This window comes from Sarcophilus harrisii, chromosome 2, assembly GCF_902635505.1.
Source record: "Sarcophilus harrisii chromosome 2, mSarHar1.11, whole genome shotgun sequence".
Taxonomy (NCBI): Eukaryota; Metazoa; Chordata; class Mammalia; order Dasyuromorphia; family Dasyuridae; genus Sarcophilus; species Sarcophilus harrisii.
Genome location: NC_045427.1, coordinates 183553131 through 183573525, shown reverse-complemented (window position 1 = coordinate 183573525; position 20395 = coordinate 183553131). Strand labels below are relative to the sequence as shown.

At 35.5% G+C, this 20395-nt stretch overlaps 1 protein-coding gene across 2 annotated transcripts in view; it reads left to right on the top strand.

Annotated features, from left to right (window-relative positions):
• Positions 1-20395, top strand: part of MYT1L (myelin transcription factor 1 like) — a 660434-nt gene that overhangs the window by 503428 nt on the left and 136611 nt on the right. For both annotated transcript variants that reach the window (XM_031951169.1, XM_031951168.1), the window contains 2 exons: positions 610-821; positions 17780-18027. In XM_031951169.1, coding sequence (XP_031807029.1) covers positions 610-821; positions 17780-18027 — 460 coding nt within the window. The remainder of the gene's footprint in view (positions 1-609; positions 822-17779; positions 18028-20395) is intronic.

Below are 20395 nucleotides of genomic sequence, written 5' to 3'. Positions count from 1 at the left end.
ATAGAAATCTTCCAACCAAGTTTGCTTTATATAGCTCTTCTTCACTCCTACCCAACTTCTACAAGGAATAGTAATTAAAGAAACAATGGATATATTGTAAATATATTTAATGAAACATACTTTCCACTCAGCATAGTTAGGTGGTGTAGTGGATACAATATTGAGTTTGAAGACAGAAAGATTCCATTTCCTGAGTTTAAATCTACTTTGAGATAGTTACTAGTTATGTGACACAGAGCAAGTCACTTAACCCTTTTTGCCTCAGTTTCCTCATCTGTAAAATAGACTGGAGAAAGAAATGGCATACTACTCCAGTATTTTTGCCAAGAATTGGGGTAATGGAAAGTCAGACAAAACTGAATAACAATCAAACTGAACTTCTGAATTCAGAAGTAGTTGCTTTTAAATAGGAAGTCTATTTGATACTTTGTAATTAATGTTTAGCTATGGCTTAGGATAATATGCAGCATTTTTCTCATAAAGCAAAACTGTAAATACAGAGATAAGTTATGGTTTTTAAAATAAAATTTGTTAAAACTATCTGCTTTTTATCCGAATTGTATCCTAAACACATGCATAATAACAACTTTCATATCTTTTATGTTTCAGGCCGATGTGCTTCGTAAAGCAACTAGAGATCCCTCAATATGGCTACAGAAACAATGTCCCCACAACCACACCTCGCTCCAACTTGGCCAAGGAACTAGAGAAATATTCCAAGACGTCGTTTGAATATAACACTTACGACAATCATACTTATGGCAAGAGAGCCATAGCCCCCAAGGTGCAAACCAGGGATATATCCCCCAAAGGATATGATGGTAGGAGGTGCACACTCTTATACATGAGAGACAAGTTTGCCATTAATAATGTTGTTATTGTATATATCAGTTGCCTTCAAATAAGGCTCATGTTTGTGGTCATTCAGAGCTTGCCAAAGGATTGCCACCACATTGGCAGCATGACACCATGTACTTGAACCCTCCAAAGTTCACACAGGTATGTGTGAATTGGCCCCACTGGATGCTTAGGAAGAACAGGGAAGGTTTTCTTCTCTCCACACCTCCAGAGTACCACAACCTTGGAGCTTACAGAAAGGGAAGGAAAGAATCAGGATGATTATTTTGCCTGGTCTTGGTAAGAGACCTTTTAGTTCAACTAATCCAACCTTTAGCTCAGACAGGAGCTTTAGTTTAGTGTAATGGAGGTCTGGCACATCAGCTTGTTCAAATGGCTTCTTTTTATATGGCAGACACTGGGAAAGATGGCTTCTGGAAAAATCCTAATGATGTACACAAGCAGTAACTTTGAAACAGTGTGAAACATGCATGGACTTTCTGAAGCTGGTTTTGGTTAACTAATCAAATAGTCCAGCCTTTTCCTAGTGGCTGCATAGTGAGAACTGTCAGTATCTTTGGAAAGGAACCCTGGACTTGGATTTAGGGAGAAATGGATTTAAATCCCTTCTCATACATTTCTATCTGGGTAACTTTGAGGCAAGTCATATAACTGCTCAGTTTTTTTTTTTCCTCCCCTGTAAAATGAGGATAATAATAGCACCTACCTCACAGGGTTGTTGTGAGGATCAAATGAGATAACATATGGATAGTGCTTTGCAAACCATAAAGCACTATGAAAATGGTATTATTATTGTTAATGATAACAATAATAATAAAGGCTTCTCCCTATAATGCGGTTAGCCAATCTAAACCAGTTTTAGAATGTCCATGTCCCCTCTATAATTTCCTCATGTCACTTTCCTTACACAATATCACAATTCTCCTTGAAACCATCTCCCCAGTATCTTTCACTTAAAAAAAAAAAAACATTCTGAACAAGCTGATGGGGTCTGCATATGTGCCAGACCCCCATAATACTAGCAACATCCCAAAATATGTAGAATCAACAAAAAACTACAGAAACTGTAATAATGAAATAGATAATATGGGGACAGTGATAAGGCACAACTTTGGAAACACAGTAGTCGCCCCTACTGTGTTCTCGGCTTCTTTGAAAACCCAACTGTTCCATTCCATATCTTTCCAAAAACTCAAGAATCATATGCTTGCTTTCTAGAATGAGAAAGGAGGGGGAAAAACAGGATGTAATGTATCTGCTATCTCACAATAGAACTGTTTCACTTGTTTCTTTCCTGTTTCCTCTTTCTGAGTGAGAAAAATCATGAATATGATGGTATAAAGAAATAAAAAAAGAAATTACAAAAATATAATACAATACAAGCAAGCAAGAAACAAAATCTATGGATTTCTTAAGAGAATAGGTATTTCTCCTATCCATATTTTTAATCCATTGACAAAAGCTTCCAAAAATGTTTACAATAGTCCAAATCATTTTATTATTAACTTGGTAAATACTTGTTTTAAAGGGGTAGAATAAGGCCCATTTTTTTCTCCTATAGATTCCTAAATGAATCATTTGTTGATAAATTTTGATAAAATATTACAAGGTATAGGCCTTTGCTTGTTTAAAAATCTTCTCCATGTTCTTACAATAGAGGGGGAAATTATTTTAAGATCTGTTCACTATTTGGGAAATGTTTAATTAAAAATCCCACATACTAAGGTTTCCATCAGAATGCTTAGAGAATGAGTTTTAATAAATTGAATCTAAACAAAAGTACACCTGAAATGAATTTCAGTTGTTGTCAATGATGCCAAAATGTAGCAGAATACTTTTTTATTTGCTTTTCTTTCCCCAACATTGGGAACATCAATTCTCATTTCACAAAACTATGCTTACAGACAAACATGATTTTAGAAGATCAGCTTACTGTGCATTAGCCCCAAAAAATAGCTAAGAGCTGGTTCTCAACATAAATTACTGATTTAGGGACATGTTACTTTGATTCATCCTTTCCTCTGAAAGTAAAGAACCTAAATAAGACTATACAAAACTGAAAGTTCTGATTTGAGTTCCATTGATTTTTAAATGTGAGTAACTTTTCCATTAGGTGTTCATTTTACTTTAGGTGATTTTTTTTCCATTTTAAAACTATCCTAATTTCTTATGCCCATGATTAGATTGAACCTTCATAATGAGAAAAGGAAATCCTGAGTTAATTTGTAGTCAACAAAAAAATGAAGATCAAAATGATTTTTTCACAACATGTTACTATGCTCAAATAATTACTATCACATTCAATTGAGAGTCTCATGCCATGACAGAGTATCCACTGTCAAAAAGATATGCATAACATGGACCTCAGTCAGTCAACAAGTCTTTACGCATCATTTTAAAAAGTTAGTTCCACTGTCCTTGACAAATACTTGGGGTGTACATATTAAAGAATAAATAACTTTCCCATCATTATTATGAATAATGTAAATTGTATTTGATTGACAAATACTTGAGGTATACATATTAAAGAATAAATAACTTTCCCATCATTCATTATGAATAACTGTAAATTCATGTTTTTGAAAGTGATAAGAAAGAAACTGAAGAAAGTCCTCACTGAGAATTAAATTGCTAGACCTAGGATAGTTGGTTGGATTTAAGATTAACTACTCCTGGATATTGTTTTTTAAATGTAATCGGTTTCTAGGGAATTGCTTCATAATCTGAAAATGTCCTTCCCTAAATTCTTAATTTAATGAGATAGGTAAGAGACATCTTGCACATCATTGGAATTTAATAAGTATTTGTTGAACTGAATTGAATAAATGCTATTATAGAATTTAGAACTGGAAGAATCTTTAGCGATCACCTATTTCAACCATCTCATTTAAACCCTAGAGGTGGAATGATACAGTGAAGTTCATAGAGACAGTAAATGGCAGTGCCAGGTTTTCAACATGGGCCTTCTATCTTCAAATCCAATTATTTTTCCACTATACTGAATGTAAGTGATTTTGTATCTTTTTTAAGAAGAATGGCAAAATAGAGCATCTAAAAAGTAATACGGATTAAGAAACTAAAGACAGTGGTGATGAGAGCATATATTCTCATAAAAAATACCATCATGTCCTTTACAATACTAGCTCAGAGGATGGCATGAAGACTTGATGCTGTAATATTACAAACCAATCAGGTTACAACAGTTTTGTAATACAAATGAATATTTTTGGAGAGTACATGATTCAATTCTTGGTATATTCATAACTTTATAATTGTAAAAAATGTTAGAAGGTTGAACTATACCCCCAAGTTACATGATGTATCACTCTACGCCTCACTACCCACCCTTAATTTTCAGTCTCTCTCTTTATTTATTGGCTTCTTCCTTATTACTTGTAAATATGTCTAGATCTTGCTCAACTTTTAAAACCCTTAATCTCCCCAAAACCCATCATCTCCTCAAGCTATTGTTCCATTTCTTCTCTCTTTCATAGCTAAACTAAGGTAGAGGGAAATTATCTATATAATCTTTGCTCCTCTATTTTCTCACCTCATCTTCATTCTCAATCTTGCAGCAATCTGTCTTCTAACCTCATTATTAAACCAAAAGTGTTCTATACAAGGCTCTTTACAAACTATTATTTGTCATATCTGATAAGGTTTTATTCAGTCTTGCCTTTTTTATCTTCTGCTCCATTTGACATTTGACTAACCCACTTTCTAAAAACCCTTCTTTCCCTATGATTTCATGACACTGTTTACTCCTGATTTTTCTCCTAACTGTAAAAAGCTTCTTCTTTTTAGTGCCTAATGAATGATCATCAACCTTGTCTATCACTTACATGTAGCAGTACCTGTCTTCTCTGTGTTCACACTCTAGGTAGAAACCTCCAACATACATGTATCCAGACCAAGTTTCTCTCCTGAATTTTAGACCCACATTACCAACTTCCTTTTAAACAATTCTAATTAGAAATGAGCTATCCAAAAGAGAATGTATTATCTCTTTCTTCCTTCCAAAAACAAATTGTCCCTCTTCTTCCTAACTTTTCTCTTTCTATGAGGGAACATAACTAATCCTTTTAGTTATATAGGTTACTTAAGTGCTTTAACTTTTACTTCATTCACCCTTGTCTCTGGTTATCTATGGTTTTTATTTTACCCATTCAGCTTGAATTTTTTTCTTGAATTTCTTGAATATTTACACAATCAAAAGAAAAATCACAAAGTCAGAATGAACCTCAGAGATCATTTGTTCCAGTTCCAGTTAGATAAGAAGCTCCTCCAAAAAAATCACCAAGTGACCATCCAGCTTTTTTTAATCATAGCTCTCATTCCATGTTTTGTTCCATTTACAAAACACAGATCTCTGTGCTTTCATATAAATCATTGATAAAAATACAGAAAATCTCAGGACTAAATACTGCTCTTTAGAGGCATTATTCCAAATTTATATTGACCTATTAATGGCTATTCCCTGTTCCAATCATTCAACCAAATTTGAACTCACTTAACTATACTAACATTTTTAACCCACATTTCTGCACCAATGATCAAAGAATAAAACAAAAGAAATATGTTGCATCCTTTGCTGAAAAATGTAAATTGCATAAACAATACTTCCCTGATCTACCAGTCTATTGATCCTACAAAAGAAAATAGTTCAGTCTGTCATGATGTGTACTTGATGAAAGCATGAAGTGATCTCTGCTTTCCTTTCTAAATGTTGTGAAGCCATTCTTTTAATAGTACTTTCTAGAAATGTCTAGCAAATAAATTCACACTCATTGTTCCAGAAACTTATAAATTCAATTCTCTTCCTTTTTTTTTTTAATTGGTAGGGAAAGGGAGGCAGGATATTTCTTGTTTCCAGATCTATAATACTTATTCAATTTTCTATGAGCTTTAAAAGAATGCTGATAATGGTTCAGTAATTGCATCCACATTTCTTTCGATACCCTGGAATAGAGTTTTTCTGAAAGTAGCAATTTATAAGATTCTAACACATCTTTACTGATAAGTTGTCCCTCTATCTACAACCCATGAGCTTTAATGCCAGAGAAACTGAGGCAAGATAGAGATTAGAGAACACTTTAATATTTTATTTGAAAGGGAGAGATTTATTGGGACCAAATGAATCCATGGTTTGGTCCAAGGGCTGAATGAGACTATCATCTCCAAGAATCCAGCAGTGACTGTCAGATACAAGATTCTTTTATAGCGTAATAAGAACAGTGACATAATGGGGGAGGTACCTGGGATGGGGATGACATAATGGAGGCAGGCACCTAGGGTGACATAATGGAGGGAGGTACTGGAGAGGCTGATATTCTAATGATGTCTAAGATATAAGACCTTTATCCTATCAAACATTAAGAGGGAATGGTTATAACCTGAGGCAGAGTAACTGATTAGGACAATTAGGGAAACTGGGTCAGGACATTAAAAGGTAACTGTGGCACAACAGAGCCTCCTTGCCAAACCTATTCACTTGGAGTATTATGTTCAATATTGACAATAATGATGATAGTTATAATTTATAGATCATGTTTATATTTCTAAACAATTTTTATTCATCATCTCATTGATAGTGTATGTAAATGAATGTCATCCCATCTCATCTACTATAAGACTTCATCTCTCATTCCCCAATATTACTGCAGTTCCCAATCAATAGTCCCCATTCTTTTGTCCTTAAAACATAAGATTATAGGATCAAAACCATAAAGCCAAACAGAACTTAGAGACCTTAGAGCCCACCCATCTAATTTTATTTTATTTATCTAACCTAATTCAGTAAGGAAACTGAAACCCAGAAAGGTCTCACAAATAGCAAATTATAAAAATCAAGATTCAAACTCAGGTCCTTTAATTCCAAATCCAAGGTTCTTTTGCTCTGATATTCCCTTTTTATCATTCATTTTTCTTCCAGATTCCTAAAACAGGAGGGCTCTTGCTTATCTTCCTTTTTCATTTTCTCATTCATTTCTTAAACTTCTTCAATCTAGCTACTTCCCCAACACCATAATAAAACTACTCTTTTGAAAGAACCTAACAACTACTGCCTTATCAAACTCTAAATAACCTTTTTGCAGTCATAAGATCATATATCTTAAAATAATATCTCTAAAGCTAGAAGAGACTTCAGAGGTCACCTTGTTCAATCCCCTAATTTTATAGAAAAGAAAACTGAATCCCAAAAAAGTTAAGATGGCCTAAGGTCATTCAGGTTATAAGTGTCAGGTCAAGATTCAAGCACAACTCTCACCATGTGATCTCTAGCTACTCCTTTTAAAAAGACTAAACTTTCTTGACTTCCATTACACATCACTTCCTAGATTCTGTCTCTTCTTATTCTTATCCTTTGACTTTTTGTATCTGCCAAGACCATGTCCCCAACTTCCTGGTCATCTCTACATTTAAACATTCAATTAGTTTACCTACCCTCACCTTAGCTATACTTTCATATTTTATCTTCCTATTGGTTATTACAATAGTACCTCAAACTCATCTTTTTCAAAACCATATTCTTTAACATCTGTTTCTACAATGATTTCCTAAATTTTCCACTTAAGTTCATATTATTCTCAGGTTCCTAACTTTCCCAGCTCAAAAGCCTGAAGGAAATGTAACAGAGGAAGTTTTGGAGTCAGAGGACTTAACTAATCACTTAACCTCTCTAGACCCAATTTCCTTATCTGTAAGATAAAGGATTTCATTCATTGACTTCTAAGCTAACTATAGATCTAGATCCTTGATCCTTGTTGAGAAAGAGCAGCAAACTTGGAGTCACAAGATTTGAAGTCAAACTCTGGCTCTGCCATTTATTACCTCCTTGACCTTCCTCATCTATAAAATCTTTAAAATGAAGCAGTTAAACTAGATGACTTCTGAAATTTTTGAAGTTCTATATCCATAATTAAATTATTTTCTGTGATCTTTGACCTTTTCCTTTCTTTTTTCATATCAATCAGTCTTCATGACTCTTAAATTCATCCTTTTCTACTTCCAATATCATCACAATGTTATAATACTTCTCTGTTCAGTCCTATATTCCTGCAGTTCCCTTATAGCTCATCTTTCTGCTTCTAGTTTCCCTGTGCAGCATGCCATACCTACGACTCTGATGAATCTTCCTATAACACTGGTTTCATAAAGTCATTTTCTTTGTTATACCTCCTAACCCATCTATATAAGTCCATAAGTACCATTTGATCCTTCCTAACCTACTAATTTTACTCATTCTCTTTCTCTTACCTAGAATTTTCTCTCCCTTTCTCTCCACTATTCTATTAATCCTTCAAATTCCAGCCCAAATGCTACTTTCCCTGTGGAATTTCCTCTGAAAGCTCTAATCCATGTTCAGCTCTCCCTTCTCTTAATTTCTTCTACAATAATTATCTGTACCATACAATTAAGGTCCTAATAATATTATCTTAAGCCTTTGTCTATAATGTAAAATTTAGTAATTTGTTATAAATGGTCTCAGTTAATTGCTTCATAGATTAACATCTAGTATCCCATACTAGATTGTAAGCTCCTTGAGGGTAGGGTCTCAGCCTTCCATTGTAGAGAGCTGGAACTCTGGAGAAGTATACTTGAAACAAGGTGTTAACTCAGTGGAATTGAAGAGCTCTACTTCACATATATACTTAGTACTTAGCACGGTGATGTGATGGTTCTCTAGTTTACACATACATAGTATGCTGTAATGATATAATTGTAATACTGTATATAAGGGCTAAGAAGGACTGGAAGAGAGACATTCTATCTTTGACCAACCTTGTGTGGCTGTCCTGCCTTCTGCACTCCTTTACTAAGATCAGGGATGGTCCCAAGGACTTCCAAAAAGCTAGCCCAAACACTACATTCTATCATATTATATAATGCATAGCACAATGCTGTACACATTAGGGATAATCTAAAAATACTTTGTGATTAGTTCACTAAAGTAAATTATACAAATGGATGTATCTATACCCTATAGGTAATTTGTAGGGAGAAGCTTCTTTCAAAAAAGCCTTCTTTTCCATGGAAGAATTTTATTTCAAAATCAGTTTGCTTGGAAAGCTTGCTGCAATAATAAGATCCTAATTCAAATGACCAGATCCAGTTGTGCCAATTAGCATATGTAAAGAGCCTGAGATAATCTATATGGACTGATTATAGATTTGTAGCTAAAATAGTTCTTAGAGGTCATCTAGTCCAATACTCTCTGAGGAAACTGAGTGTTTAACACTTACTAGTTGTATGACTGAGCATGACATTTAATATCTCTCAGGAAGAATTTGAACCGAGGTTGTCTTGTATCTAAGATCAGCACTTTATTAATTATATCCATGGCCTATGGAGTCTCCTCCCATATCTGTGTGTTCACATGGCTTAAGAAGCATTTTGGGGCAGTCTGAAGGGTTAAGTTTTTCTTTCATTTTAGCTTACTGAACACACCCTGGAAGAAAACGCTATGAAAATCTAAAACAAAGCTTAGGTATGTCTGTGTCTAAGGTTTCTCCAAAATATGGGTATAGATCCTTTCTAGAAGAGGTACTCCATGTTCAGAATGAATATCAATCAGGCAGCTAGATGGCAGAGTGGACAGTGTTGTTCTTGGAGTCGGGAAGATGAAAGCTCAATAAGGCCTTAGAACCAACCAGCTAATTAACTCTGAATTATATCACCAAACTACTGTCCATGTCAATTTCTTCATCTGTAAAGTATGTATAATAAAAGCACCTACCTCCCAGAACTGTTTTGAAGATAAAATGAAATAATATTTATATATTGCTTTGCTAATCTTATAGTGCCTTATTATTATTTGTTATTATTATTATTTCTTCTAATATGGAAAATTTGTAAGATACAAAATAACTCAAAAGTATACATGAAGAAATAGAGAAACAAAATATTTCAAATAGTTAGCCTATAAAACTCATTACAACTTCAGAAAGGTAAATACAACTTTATGGGACTATTGAACATATATTTTGCAATCAATTCAGCTCAGAACTAAATTGGAGAAACCCTGAATCTAAAGTAAATTAAAGAAGCCTGACTAACAGAATTTTAATACTTTCTAGCTCTTTATTCTCTTACTTATTTTCATAAAGATTTGTACTTGTAAGAACATAGTAATGCATTTGCTGCAGGAATCAAGTATACAGTAAGAAAGGACATCTTTAACATGCCAGGACCATAGATTTACAACTAAAAGGAAGATTAAAGGACATTGGAGGAGTCATTAACAAATGCCAGCAAAGTTCTTGCAGATTTTAAACTCTAGTGAAAATATTTCAGATTCAAGAATTTTTTTTTCACCTTTGTATATAGCTAACCACAAGAAACATCATGGTTAGCTATGTTGTGGCTAGCACTATCTTTGGTATTAGGAAGCACTAGATTCAAGCTCTGTCTTTGATGTATTCCAGCAGTATGACCTTAACTTAAACTCTCACTGCTTCAGGCAACTCTCTAAGGCTTTATAAAACATAAAAGTTGCTGATCTTCACTGATTGGAGGAGTTTCCACATCACTAAAAACACGTCTAGACTAAAACTAAAAACACACAACTAGCATACCTTACTGATCATATATTTTCCTGCACTGGGATATTTCTTCTTTCCCTTTAGTTGAGGGATGAGTATTTTTGATGAGTGTTCTCCAAATAATTTATCTTATGGTACAATGCACTGATGTGATTATCAAAAGAAATAGGAGACTTTTAAAGACTTGATAAGAATAAATTAAGCCAAGCATGATTACACAAGCCTATAATCCCAGTTACTGGAAGATCTCTTGAATTTCTGTCTTCTGAGCTGCAGTGAGCCATGTTGATCTGATGTCTACACTAAGTTTGGCATTAATATAGTGAGTCCTTGTGGAGAGGAGAGGGAACCAAAGTGTCTAAAAAGGCCAAACTGGCCCAAGTCAGAAATGAAGCAGATCAGATTTCTTGCCAATTGCCTGCCATCTAGAAGTGGGCTCAGCCCACGAATAACCCCTGTACTTATAGTCTAGGCAAGGGGGAGGGGGGAGACAAGGGAAAGAAAGAAGACAAAAGAGAAAGGATATGAAGGAAGGAAAGAAGAAAGAGTATTTTGTCATTTAAAATTTGAATCAAACCTCAGAGGTGTAGCCCAAATCTTTCCTTGGATAACTGGAGAAATAGGTACAGACAATAGAAATGAATTGGATGTTCCCTAGTTGGTAGAACTGTGCTGTGTACATAGCAGGAATGAATGGATGGAGGTGCGTTGCTGGCATTAAAAAGCATTAATCATTCTACTTTTTGAAAGTAAATAGCAGCATTTTTAAAAGTCACTGTTGTGACCTCTTGAAATGTTCTTATTTATTCTTCCCAAAACTTCAAAGACTAAGAATAGGGAATGGGGGAATTATGTCAGCACTAGCAGAAACAGATAGCAACAACTTCCTCACATAATTCTGACATCCTCATCAATCCCATCCTGTTTTAAAATTAAACAATATACCAGATTTAGGATTAGACAACCCTATGTGAACAAATGTGAATAAATTAGCAAATGCTTAAAACTAATATTGCTAATGTTGCTGTAGCTTGTCTTATCAATAAAAGATTAATAAAGGGGCTTTAATTTACTAAAATATTTATCAGCACAAAAATATCCCCTTAATTTAAAGAATGGATGAATGAAAAATCAGCTTTATGACCTTACTATGTACCTAGTACATAAAACAAAAAATGATCATTTTGATTTAGTTTACATGATACATATTTTGCTAGTATAACTACTGTCACATTTGATTGATTTGGGGATTTGAAATTCTTTCTGCTTTAATAAGCTATCAGCAATCTAATTACCTGTTCACAGTAGACAGAAAACCCTGAGTCCTATGGCATAAGTCCAGATAATAAGCAGTGCCATTGATAATAATAGTGTCCTTAGGAAAATTTCAGACCTGTATTTTTTAATGATTATTCTAAATTGCTGATAATTTTTTCAATGTCATAATACCAATAAGATGGTAAAAGTACCTTACAAGTATTCAAGATTACTCAAAAATTCTCACCCTCTGACAGCTCAGACATAATGGAAAGATCACAGGTGTGAGATGTCAGAAGCCCAGATTTTCTTTCTGGCTTTGCCACATTAGTTTTATGACTTGAACAAATCATCTGACTTCTCTGAGCCTCAGTTTCTTTATTTGTATAAAAGAAAAAATAACTTCTGCTCTGTCTGTTTTAAGCCTCTGATGAGATAATGGATGGAAAAGTACTCTAAAAATCTACTGCCATCTACAAATACAAAATATTATTATAAATGAGGGGCTTACTTTCCTTAAGAGATAAAAAAATCTTCTTTTTATTTATAAAATATATACTAACATCTAAATCATGTAATATGATTGTTCAGAAGAACTCCTAACACAAATCTGACTTTCATATAAAATTGAATTATGTATAGATTTTATTTTCTCTAAAATAATATTTATTAAGAAAAAACACTATATTAGATTTGGAGGGAGAAACAAAGGTTGAATAAGAAATAGTTCTTGGTTACATAGAACTTATACTCTGTATAGTAGAGAGATTGTATCAAATCAGACAACTATAAAGCTCAATATTATATGTTGAATGTATTAGGCAGTTAAAAAACTAGAGAGAGTTTTGTGCATCCTTTGCATTTATTTTGAACAAAAATGAATGCAATCCTTTTTATTGTCTCTTTTTTAAAACTGAAGATTTTGCTTGTCCTTGATACAGATTTTTTTCCTTTGAGGTCCACGGCTCCAATAGAAAACAAGTTAATTTACACTCTTTTAAGTAAAATATTCTGCTATTCTGTTTTTATGATTAAACTACTTAGCAAAGTAGTTTTTCATTGATGTGCGAAAGTCAACTTCTACCTGGACTAACCTAAACTGCAAATGAATTGAGTGTTTATTCATAAGGAGTAACTCTTACAAAACACTCCATCTCTTACATAAACCAAAAAAGCTGTTTCTGCACTAGTGACAGTGGTGGCTCATTGCTTCTGCATTCTTCCTTATTTTGCTTCCTGTAGCACTAGTCTGGGATGGAAGAAGGGAGTTAATTCCCAGTCTCTCAATATTCCCAGTTGTCCTGTATTTCCCAAATGAGATGGGTTTTCATGAGGAGGTGTTTGACATAGTGGCTCTCATATATTTCTCCCCCTCCTCCCCAGACATTGTCCCATCTGGAGCTATGAACTCCCTGGTTATCATATTTCTATGATTTAACTTGGGAATATCTGAACCCAATATTCAGAATAAGAGGTCCTGCCTATTTCAGTATTTGAACAGCTTTGAGAGTAAAAGTAGAAAAAGAACTGAACTTTGTGTCAAAAAAAAAAAATTAATTAAGTTCAGATTCCAAGTATAACTTTATAAGTTGGGTGATCCCAGGAAAGTGGTTTAACCTCTCAGAGTCTCAGCATCTAGAAAATGGAAATGAATAATACCTATAGTACCTATCTCATGGGAAGGAGTTTACTGCTCTGCCAATTTAGTCATCTATAATATAATGACATGTATATACATGTATATATAAATATATATTTGTCTATATCGATACTATTTTAAGATACATTTATATGTATGTATGTATCTCAATGTGTAACCTGAAGTAGAAAATGAAAATACTGAAGGTCAGACCTAAGTCACACAGGCAACAATGATAAAACCAGAATTAGACCCTGACTCATAGAATCTCTGAAATGGAAGGGCTCTCAGATGCCTTTCCTCTAATTTCAAATCCAATGATTTATATTTTCGCTAAACTATACTATTGAACCTAGGCCAGGGTTCTCTCATCACTTTTTCCCCAAACCTTTTGATTTTGAATTATTTAATATATGTAATAAGTAGAATGCCAATCTGAAAATTAAACTGGAAAGTCTTGATTTAAGTCTTACTCTTGACTTATAGTGGCTATGTGACTATAAGAAAGTTACTAAGCTCCTAGTTGCCTCCCCTGGCAATTCTCAGGCTCTAAATTTCTACAGAAAGAGTTCAAAACCAATCCAAATAGATAAATATATTAAATAACTTAGACTACACTAAGACTTTGGGGACATACATACAAGTATATGAAGAGGCAACATAGAATAGCAACAGTCAGCCAATCTATGTGACCCTGGGAAATAATATAACTTTTCAGGCCCCTAAGTAACTCTGATCTTCATTGGCAGACTAAGTTCTACAATGAGAACTCCCTATAATATAAATCACATGTCTGGTATCTGGTAGATAGTAGGCAGATAGTAGGCATTTAATAAATATTTATTAATTTGTTTATTAATAATATCTAGAAAGGCATACCTATTATCTGTTGAGTCATGTCAGTGATGTCTTACTCTTTATGACCCCATTTGGGTTTTTTCTTGATGAAGATTCTGGAATAGTTTGCCCTTTCCTTATCCATCTCATTTTACAGGTAAAGAAACTGAGGCAAACATGGCTAAGTGTCTTGCCTATGTCACACAGCTATTTAGTGTCTGAGGCCAGGTTTGAACTCAAGAAGAGTCTTCCTAACTCATGTCTGACCTTCTCTCCATTGCACCAGTCTGATAAGGAAATTCTATACCATGTTTTTAAAGATTAAAAAATACAACCTATTCAGTATTGAACCAAACTTTGTAATGATAATATCTTGACATTACAGCCTTAATCCTAATAATTCAATGGCATTTTTCTCACTGACTTCCATTAAATATTGTTATTCCAGTTCTTACTTTACACTGAAAATATTTGAGGGCAAAACTATTGGATTGCTTTCCTTGGAGTGTCAGTCCTTTGTGTTATACATAGTTTCTCTCTCTCTCTCTCTCTCTCTCTCTCTCTCTCAATTCTTCCGTCTTTCCCTGCACCACTCTTTGTCTCCTTTTCTCTTTTCAATTGCAAATGCATTCTTCCCTACAGTATAGGCATTAGTGATGGCCTAAAGGACATGAAGGATAGTGTGCAGGTGGCCAGGTTCCAGTCCAAGGCTCTGACAATAAGAAACAGGCCTGGCTGTGGGCAACACTGGAAAGGATACAAATCCTTAGTCAATCCTGTCCCTTGTCAGTACTCTGTCTTCCCCAGGTGTTTAGTATTTGTATGTTATCTCCGTGATTCCTGTCACATAGGAAAACTCATTCACAGTAGGATGCAAAAATGGAATATGGTATCCCAGGAGTATTTTCACTTTAAAAAATGATTACAAGGTCAGATAATACTGAATGCAAATGAATATAATTTTAATTATGGGAATTCAGGAATGAGAGGGAGGAAGATTTTTGAGTAGTGGTATTGCATGTATCCCCAAAATCATAGCATCTAGTAAATTTGCAAATAAAAACTGGGAGCTCTCTTTCAGCTCAGAATCTGACATTTACCAGGCCTTTATTAGAAACAGCCATCTTCTGGCTGTAAATTTTATTGAAATTGTTCATAATAATGAGAGGCAATGTGGCATAATTGATAGAGAACTAATCTAGGAGTCAAGAAAAATGGAGTGAAAGTCACGACTCTCACATGTTATTGGCATTATAACTCCTGGGCAAGTCTCTTAATTTCAAGTATACCAGATATCTTTCTAAAACTGTATGTTGCAAAGCAAATGCTGATCAGCAAAGTGAGAGAGAATTTACTCACTGGGAAATCCTTTCAGCAATTAGATCACAAGTTTGATTCATGTGTGTATTGCGCGCCAATGTGTGTTGGGGATGGGGGGCATGTGAGTATATACATATATATATATATATATATTGATATCTATATCCTATGCTATACATATTAATATAATATATAAATAAAGATTTCACATTTAAATAGGACTTTAAGGTTTACAAAGCATTTTTATCATAATAACTCAGTAAGAAGGTAATACAAGTATTTTCTCCATTTACAATTAATGAAATTGAGTCACAGATTAATTGTCTAATGCCACATAACAAGCCAATTTTGATTACGGGATTTGATCTCAAGTCAAAGAATCAAAAACTTGAGTTGAAAGAGAACTTAGAATTTATGTAGTTACAGAATCATAAACCTGGAGCTGGCAAAGACCTCAGAGCCATGTAGTCTCATTTACTAGAAGAAGAAATTGAGGCTTAGAGGTTGAGTGTGGTCCAAAATCACACAGATCATAGGATCATAGATTTAAAGTTGGAAGGGATTTTAAGGGCCAACTGCCTCCTCCCATTATATAGGAAGAATAAGTCAAGAAAAAAGAAGTGACTTGTTTAAGATCACACTGCTGGTAAGTAGCTAAGGCAGGATTTGAATTCAGGTCTTTCTTTCTCCAAGTCCAGTGCTCTATTCAGCACATCACAGTGCTTGAAGATTGAATGACTTATGTGAAAAATATGGTATTATAAGGAGATCTAGTGACATAAAACTCTGATCAAGACATATCTCCATCCTTTTTTCATCCACATAATAATGAAGTTTTAAAGGGTTTTTTTTTTTTAATAGTATGTATAAAGTGTTTGTGTGACAGCTACTGATGATGAGTTTTCAAAGAAAAAAAAAAAAACCTTCCAATGAAGGTAAGTACTGTGCAGAATAGTGAGGAGACAATTAAAAACCTCAGATTGTGACAGATGTAGTAGGTAGAGTCTGTCTTTGAATCTTATTAGTCATGTTTAGAAATCTGTCTTGACATTAGCAGGTTCTGCAGTTTCCTTTTCTCCTGTTTTTCCCATCTTTTGTCCTTTCTTGCTTGTTATGAGCATTTACATTTCCTCTCTCCTTTCAAGGAGACAGACTCACCAGTCACATTGCCTGGTTAGCATTCTGAGCCTGAAATCCATCCCTTCACCTTCACAAAGGGCATGGTTTCTGTTGGCCTGAGGAACAGCAGTCCCCACGTCTCTTGTGAATCTGGGTCACCGACATGTCATCACAGTGAGCTTCTGGTACAGATCTGCAGTACCCATGTCTTCTTTATTTAGGCCAGCCAATAGCTTCACAGATGAGTGATTTGGGAAGGTCCTAGTCACCAAATGAGATTATGAGCAATCCTTAATGTGGAGAGAAAGCCCTATTTCCCTTGTGCCTCTAACCAGGCTGTCATGCACAGTTGTTTGTTTGCTATACATTATTTCATTTTGTGTCCAAGCTGTGAATGGTATTATTTTTCATCGTTATTCTATGCTTCCTATCCCTTGAAGATTTCTTCTGTGTTATGGAGAGAGCACTGGATTTAGACTCAGAGGATGTGGGTTTGAATTCCAGCCCTGACACTAAGTTTTAAGGGGCAGGGCAAGTTAATTCCCTTCTCTGTGCCTTCATTTCCTTATCTGTAAAAATGAGGGTGTTGGATTTTTGTCTAGTTTATTTCCAAATCCCATGATCTTAAATCTATTTTCACCCTTTCTCCTCCGGTTGCCTAGTTACATTTACTAAGGCAATCTGCCCTATTTTCCCGATCCAGTATCTAGCACGTTGCCATCTTAAGGGTTAAGCAAGCAAAATTAAGTTCTAAGCAAGGGTTAAGTAATGTCCAGCTGTAGTGTGGTACTCAGAGCAACAAATGCTACCTCTGCAATCTTGGGCGGGTCAGTTTGGCCTTACTCTGAGTCTCATTTTCCTCCTCTCTAAAAATTGTGTTGAACTAGATGAACTAATATAGCCTTTGGCCTCCCGAACACATTGTAGAAGGGGGGAAATGTGTTGGGTTTTTTTTTTTTTTTTCTTTATGCATCAGTCCATTTATATCATTAAGAATGTCACACCCCGCCACCCCCTTCCCAAGAAACTGTTGTTGGTTTTGTTTCACCCTTTCTAGGGTGATGGGGTTGGAAAAGGGTGGGGTGGTGGGAAGAGCGGGATGGGAGGCAATGGAGAGATGTTTTGTTTTGTTTTGTTTTTCCTTCATTTTCGGAGGGTGCTCTTCCTCGTAGGTCACCCTTGGGCTTTTTTCTCTCTGTCTCCCCAGCTAAACGGTATTGCAAGAACTCCAGCCCCACCAGCAGCACGACGAGCAGCTATGCCCCCAGCAGCAGCAGCAACATGAGTTGTGGAGGCGGCAGCAGCGCCAGCAGCACTTGCAGCAAGAGCAGCTTTGATTACACGCACGACATGGAGGCAGCACACATGGCTGCCACGGCCATCCTGAATCTGTCCACGCGCTGCCGGGAGATGCCTCAGAACCTCTCCACCAAACCTCAGGACCTCTGTGCCCGGGTAACGACAGCCCGCCCCACTGGTCCCCCGCAGCTGGTGCTGCGCGCACCTACGCATGCGGGCAGAGCAGGCACGGGCTTTCCAGCCAGCTCCTCGTGCTCTGGCTCTGCCACCCAATCAAAAGCGAAAACCTTTCGGAATGCAGTGAAATAAATAAAAGATGATGGAGCAGATTCCCCAGCGGTAGCTCTAGAAACCTGGGTCAAGGGTTAGCTCTTTAAAAACGGGAGGGAGAAAAAGCAAAGGAAGTTAAAGGAATGTGCAGTTTTAATTGTGAGGACAATAACGGAATATACAAAACATTTTTAAGAGAGGTATTTTTTTTTAGAGGGGGGGTGGTTTGTTTTTGTATTTTAAGCCATGACTTACTTCCACAGACATTAACTATGCTGTTATTTAAAACAACAACAACATTTGGGAAATAGAAATTAGGAGGGTCTTTTTTTCCTTTTTCTTTTTTGATATGCACGGAGAACTCAAACGCTCCCCAAATTTTCAGAATAAAAATCTTTTTTTTTTTTTTTTTTTTTCTTTGTAACTTCTATAGATGTCTAGTTTCATGCAGCATCTTTAAGAGGCTGCAAAGCCTAAATGAAGTTTAAAACAGCCAGTGGATGTGACTTCGAATTTGTACAATAATGTCTTCAGTGCCACTCCCCCCCCCCCATGCCAGTGGGTTTTTCCTTTAGTGCATTAATCAGTGCTCAGAAAACAAAGGGGGAAAAATTGAAGGAGGTGCAAGCCATACTGACGTTCTTTATTTAGCCATCCTCGCCATTCACTAATCAAAACCATTACATTTGCTAAAATACTATGTTAATGTATTGAGATGGTGAGGTGGTGATGTGGAGTTTTGGTTTGGGTGGTGGTGATGTGGAGTTTTGGTTTGGGTGGTGGTGGTAAGGGATTGGAAAGGTCCTTGGACACTGATTAATTTCTCCTGCAGTCAGTGGAGGAAGGGAAATGAATATTTGAAATGCACCAGAGACCCAGCAAAGAGCTACCTCCGAAAGCCACTAGATGGCTTGGGAGAGAGATACAGTGCAGAGGAAACAGCATTGTGTTCTTAGAGCAAGGGGCTGAACTGGCAGACATGTTTAGCTTTTCTCCAGAAAAAGATTTTTTTTTTCCTCCTGTTGTTTAAGCTTCTTGGTAATGCATAATGATCTCACAGACATAACTGTAGTTTTTTGCTTTTTGTTTTTTAATAATTTCAATTTGTATGCATGCCGCAAGGTCAGTAACTTTACCTTTTCAAATAGTTCCTTTTTATATTCATGGCTTTTTATCCTATAGATTGGGGAAGATCTACTAGTGGCATGCAAATAGTGTTCTTTGTGGTTGATGCAGATAAAATGTTGAACTAGGACTAGGATGAAAGAGATTCTGTGGGGGAAAAAACAATGACCTCATTCCAGGTCTCCCACCCCCATTAAGTTTCTTAAAATGACAAGTTTGAGAGGATAAATACATTACAAGGCTGAAATTAGCATCAAAACTGAAATCTGGAATGGGCTTTAACAAAAGATGTTCAAATAGAATAATATGGTAAAATTTATTGAGGTAATAACCCAAAGGAAGGGATTTTCATCCCAAATACTTTTCTGCAGTTATATTACATCCAGAGAAGAGATATCTGCTAGACATTTGAGTAGGCAGCAGCAGCTTTCACACCAGCTCTGAAATCAAAATTTTGTTCAAGAGAATATCACTTTTGGAATTAAAAAAAAAGGGGGGGAGGAGAGAAGGGTTGTATTTTTTTTTCTTCCCTTTTTTGCTCCCCTTTCTCTTTCCCCTTAATCTACCCCTCCCCCAGACATATTCTAAATTCTTAATTTAACTCAAAGCATTATTAAAACTTACAATAACAACAAAAACCTTACCTATCCCTTGTACTTCACCAGCTCAACAACTGTTGTAGGTAAAGCCTGTACCAATTTGGGGATGGGGTGGGGCACAAATTGGTTTGTTTTCCCTAAGCAAACAAGGCAGTATACTTAGGGAAAGGTATAATTGGTGAGAAGTTAATCCATAGAAGTAATATGCATTGCAAAGGCTGCTCTCATTTCTTTGAACTAGCAAATTTGTTTTAGTGAAGAAATTGTAAGTATTTGCCCTGCTCAACCCCTTCTCCCTTCTCTATTCTTGGATTATTAGTTTTAAGGCAGCAAAAACACCTTGCTTTTCAGAAAGAAAAAAAAAAAAAAATGTTAGCTACTAAGCTAATTTCACAGCTTAGTATGGCTGAGAGTAGAGAATTTACAAGTCCTAACTGTTTTCATCAATGTGTTGTGTTGTATGACACACTTTTGCAAGGATAAAGAAGACTTAATGCCTGAACTCCAAATTAACTGAGGATGTTATATCA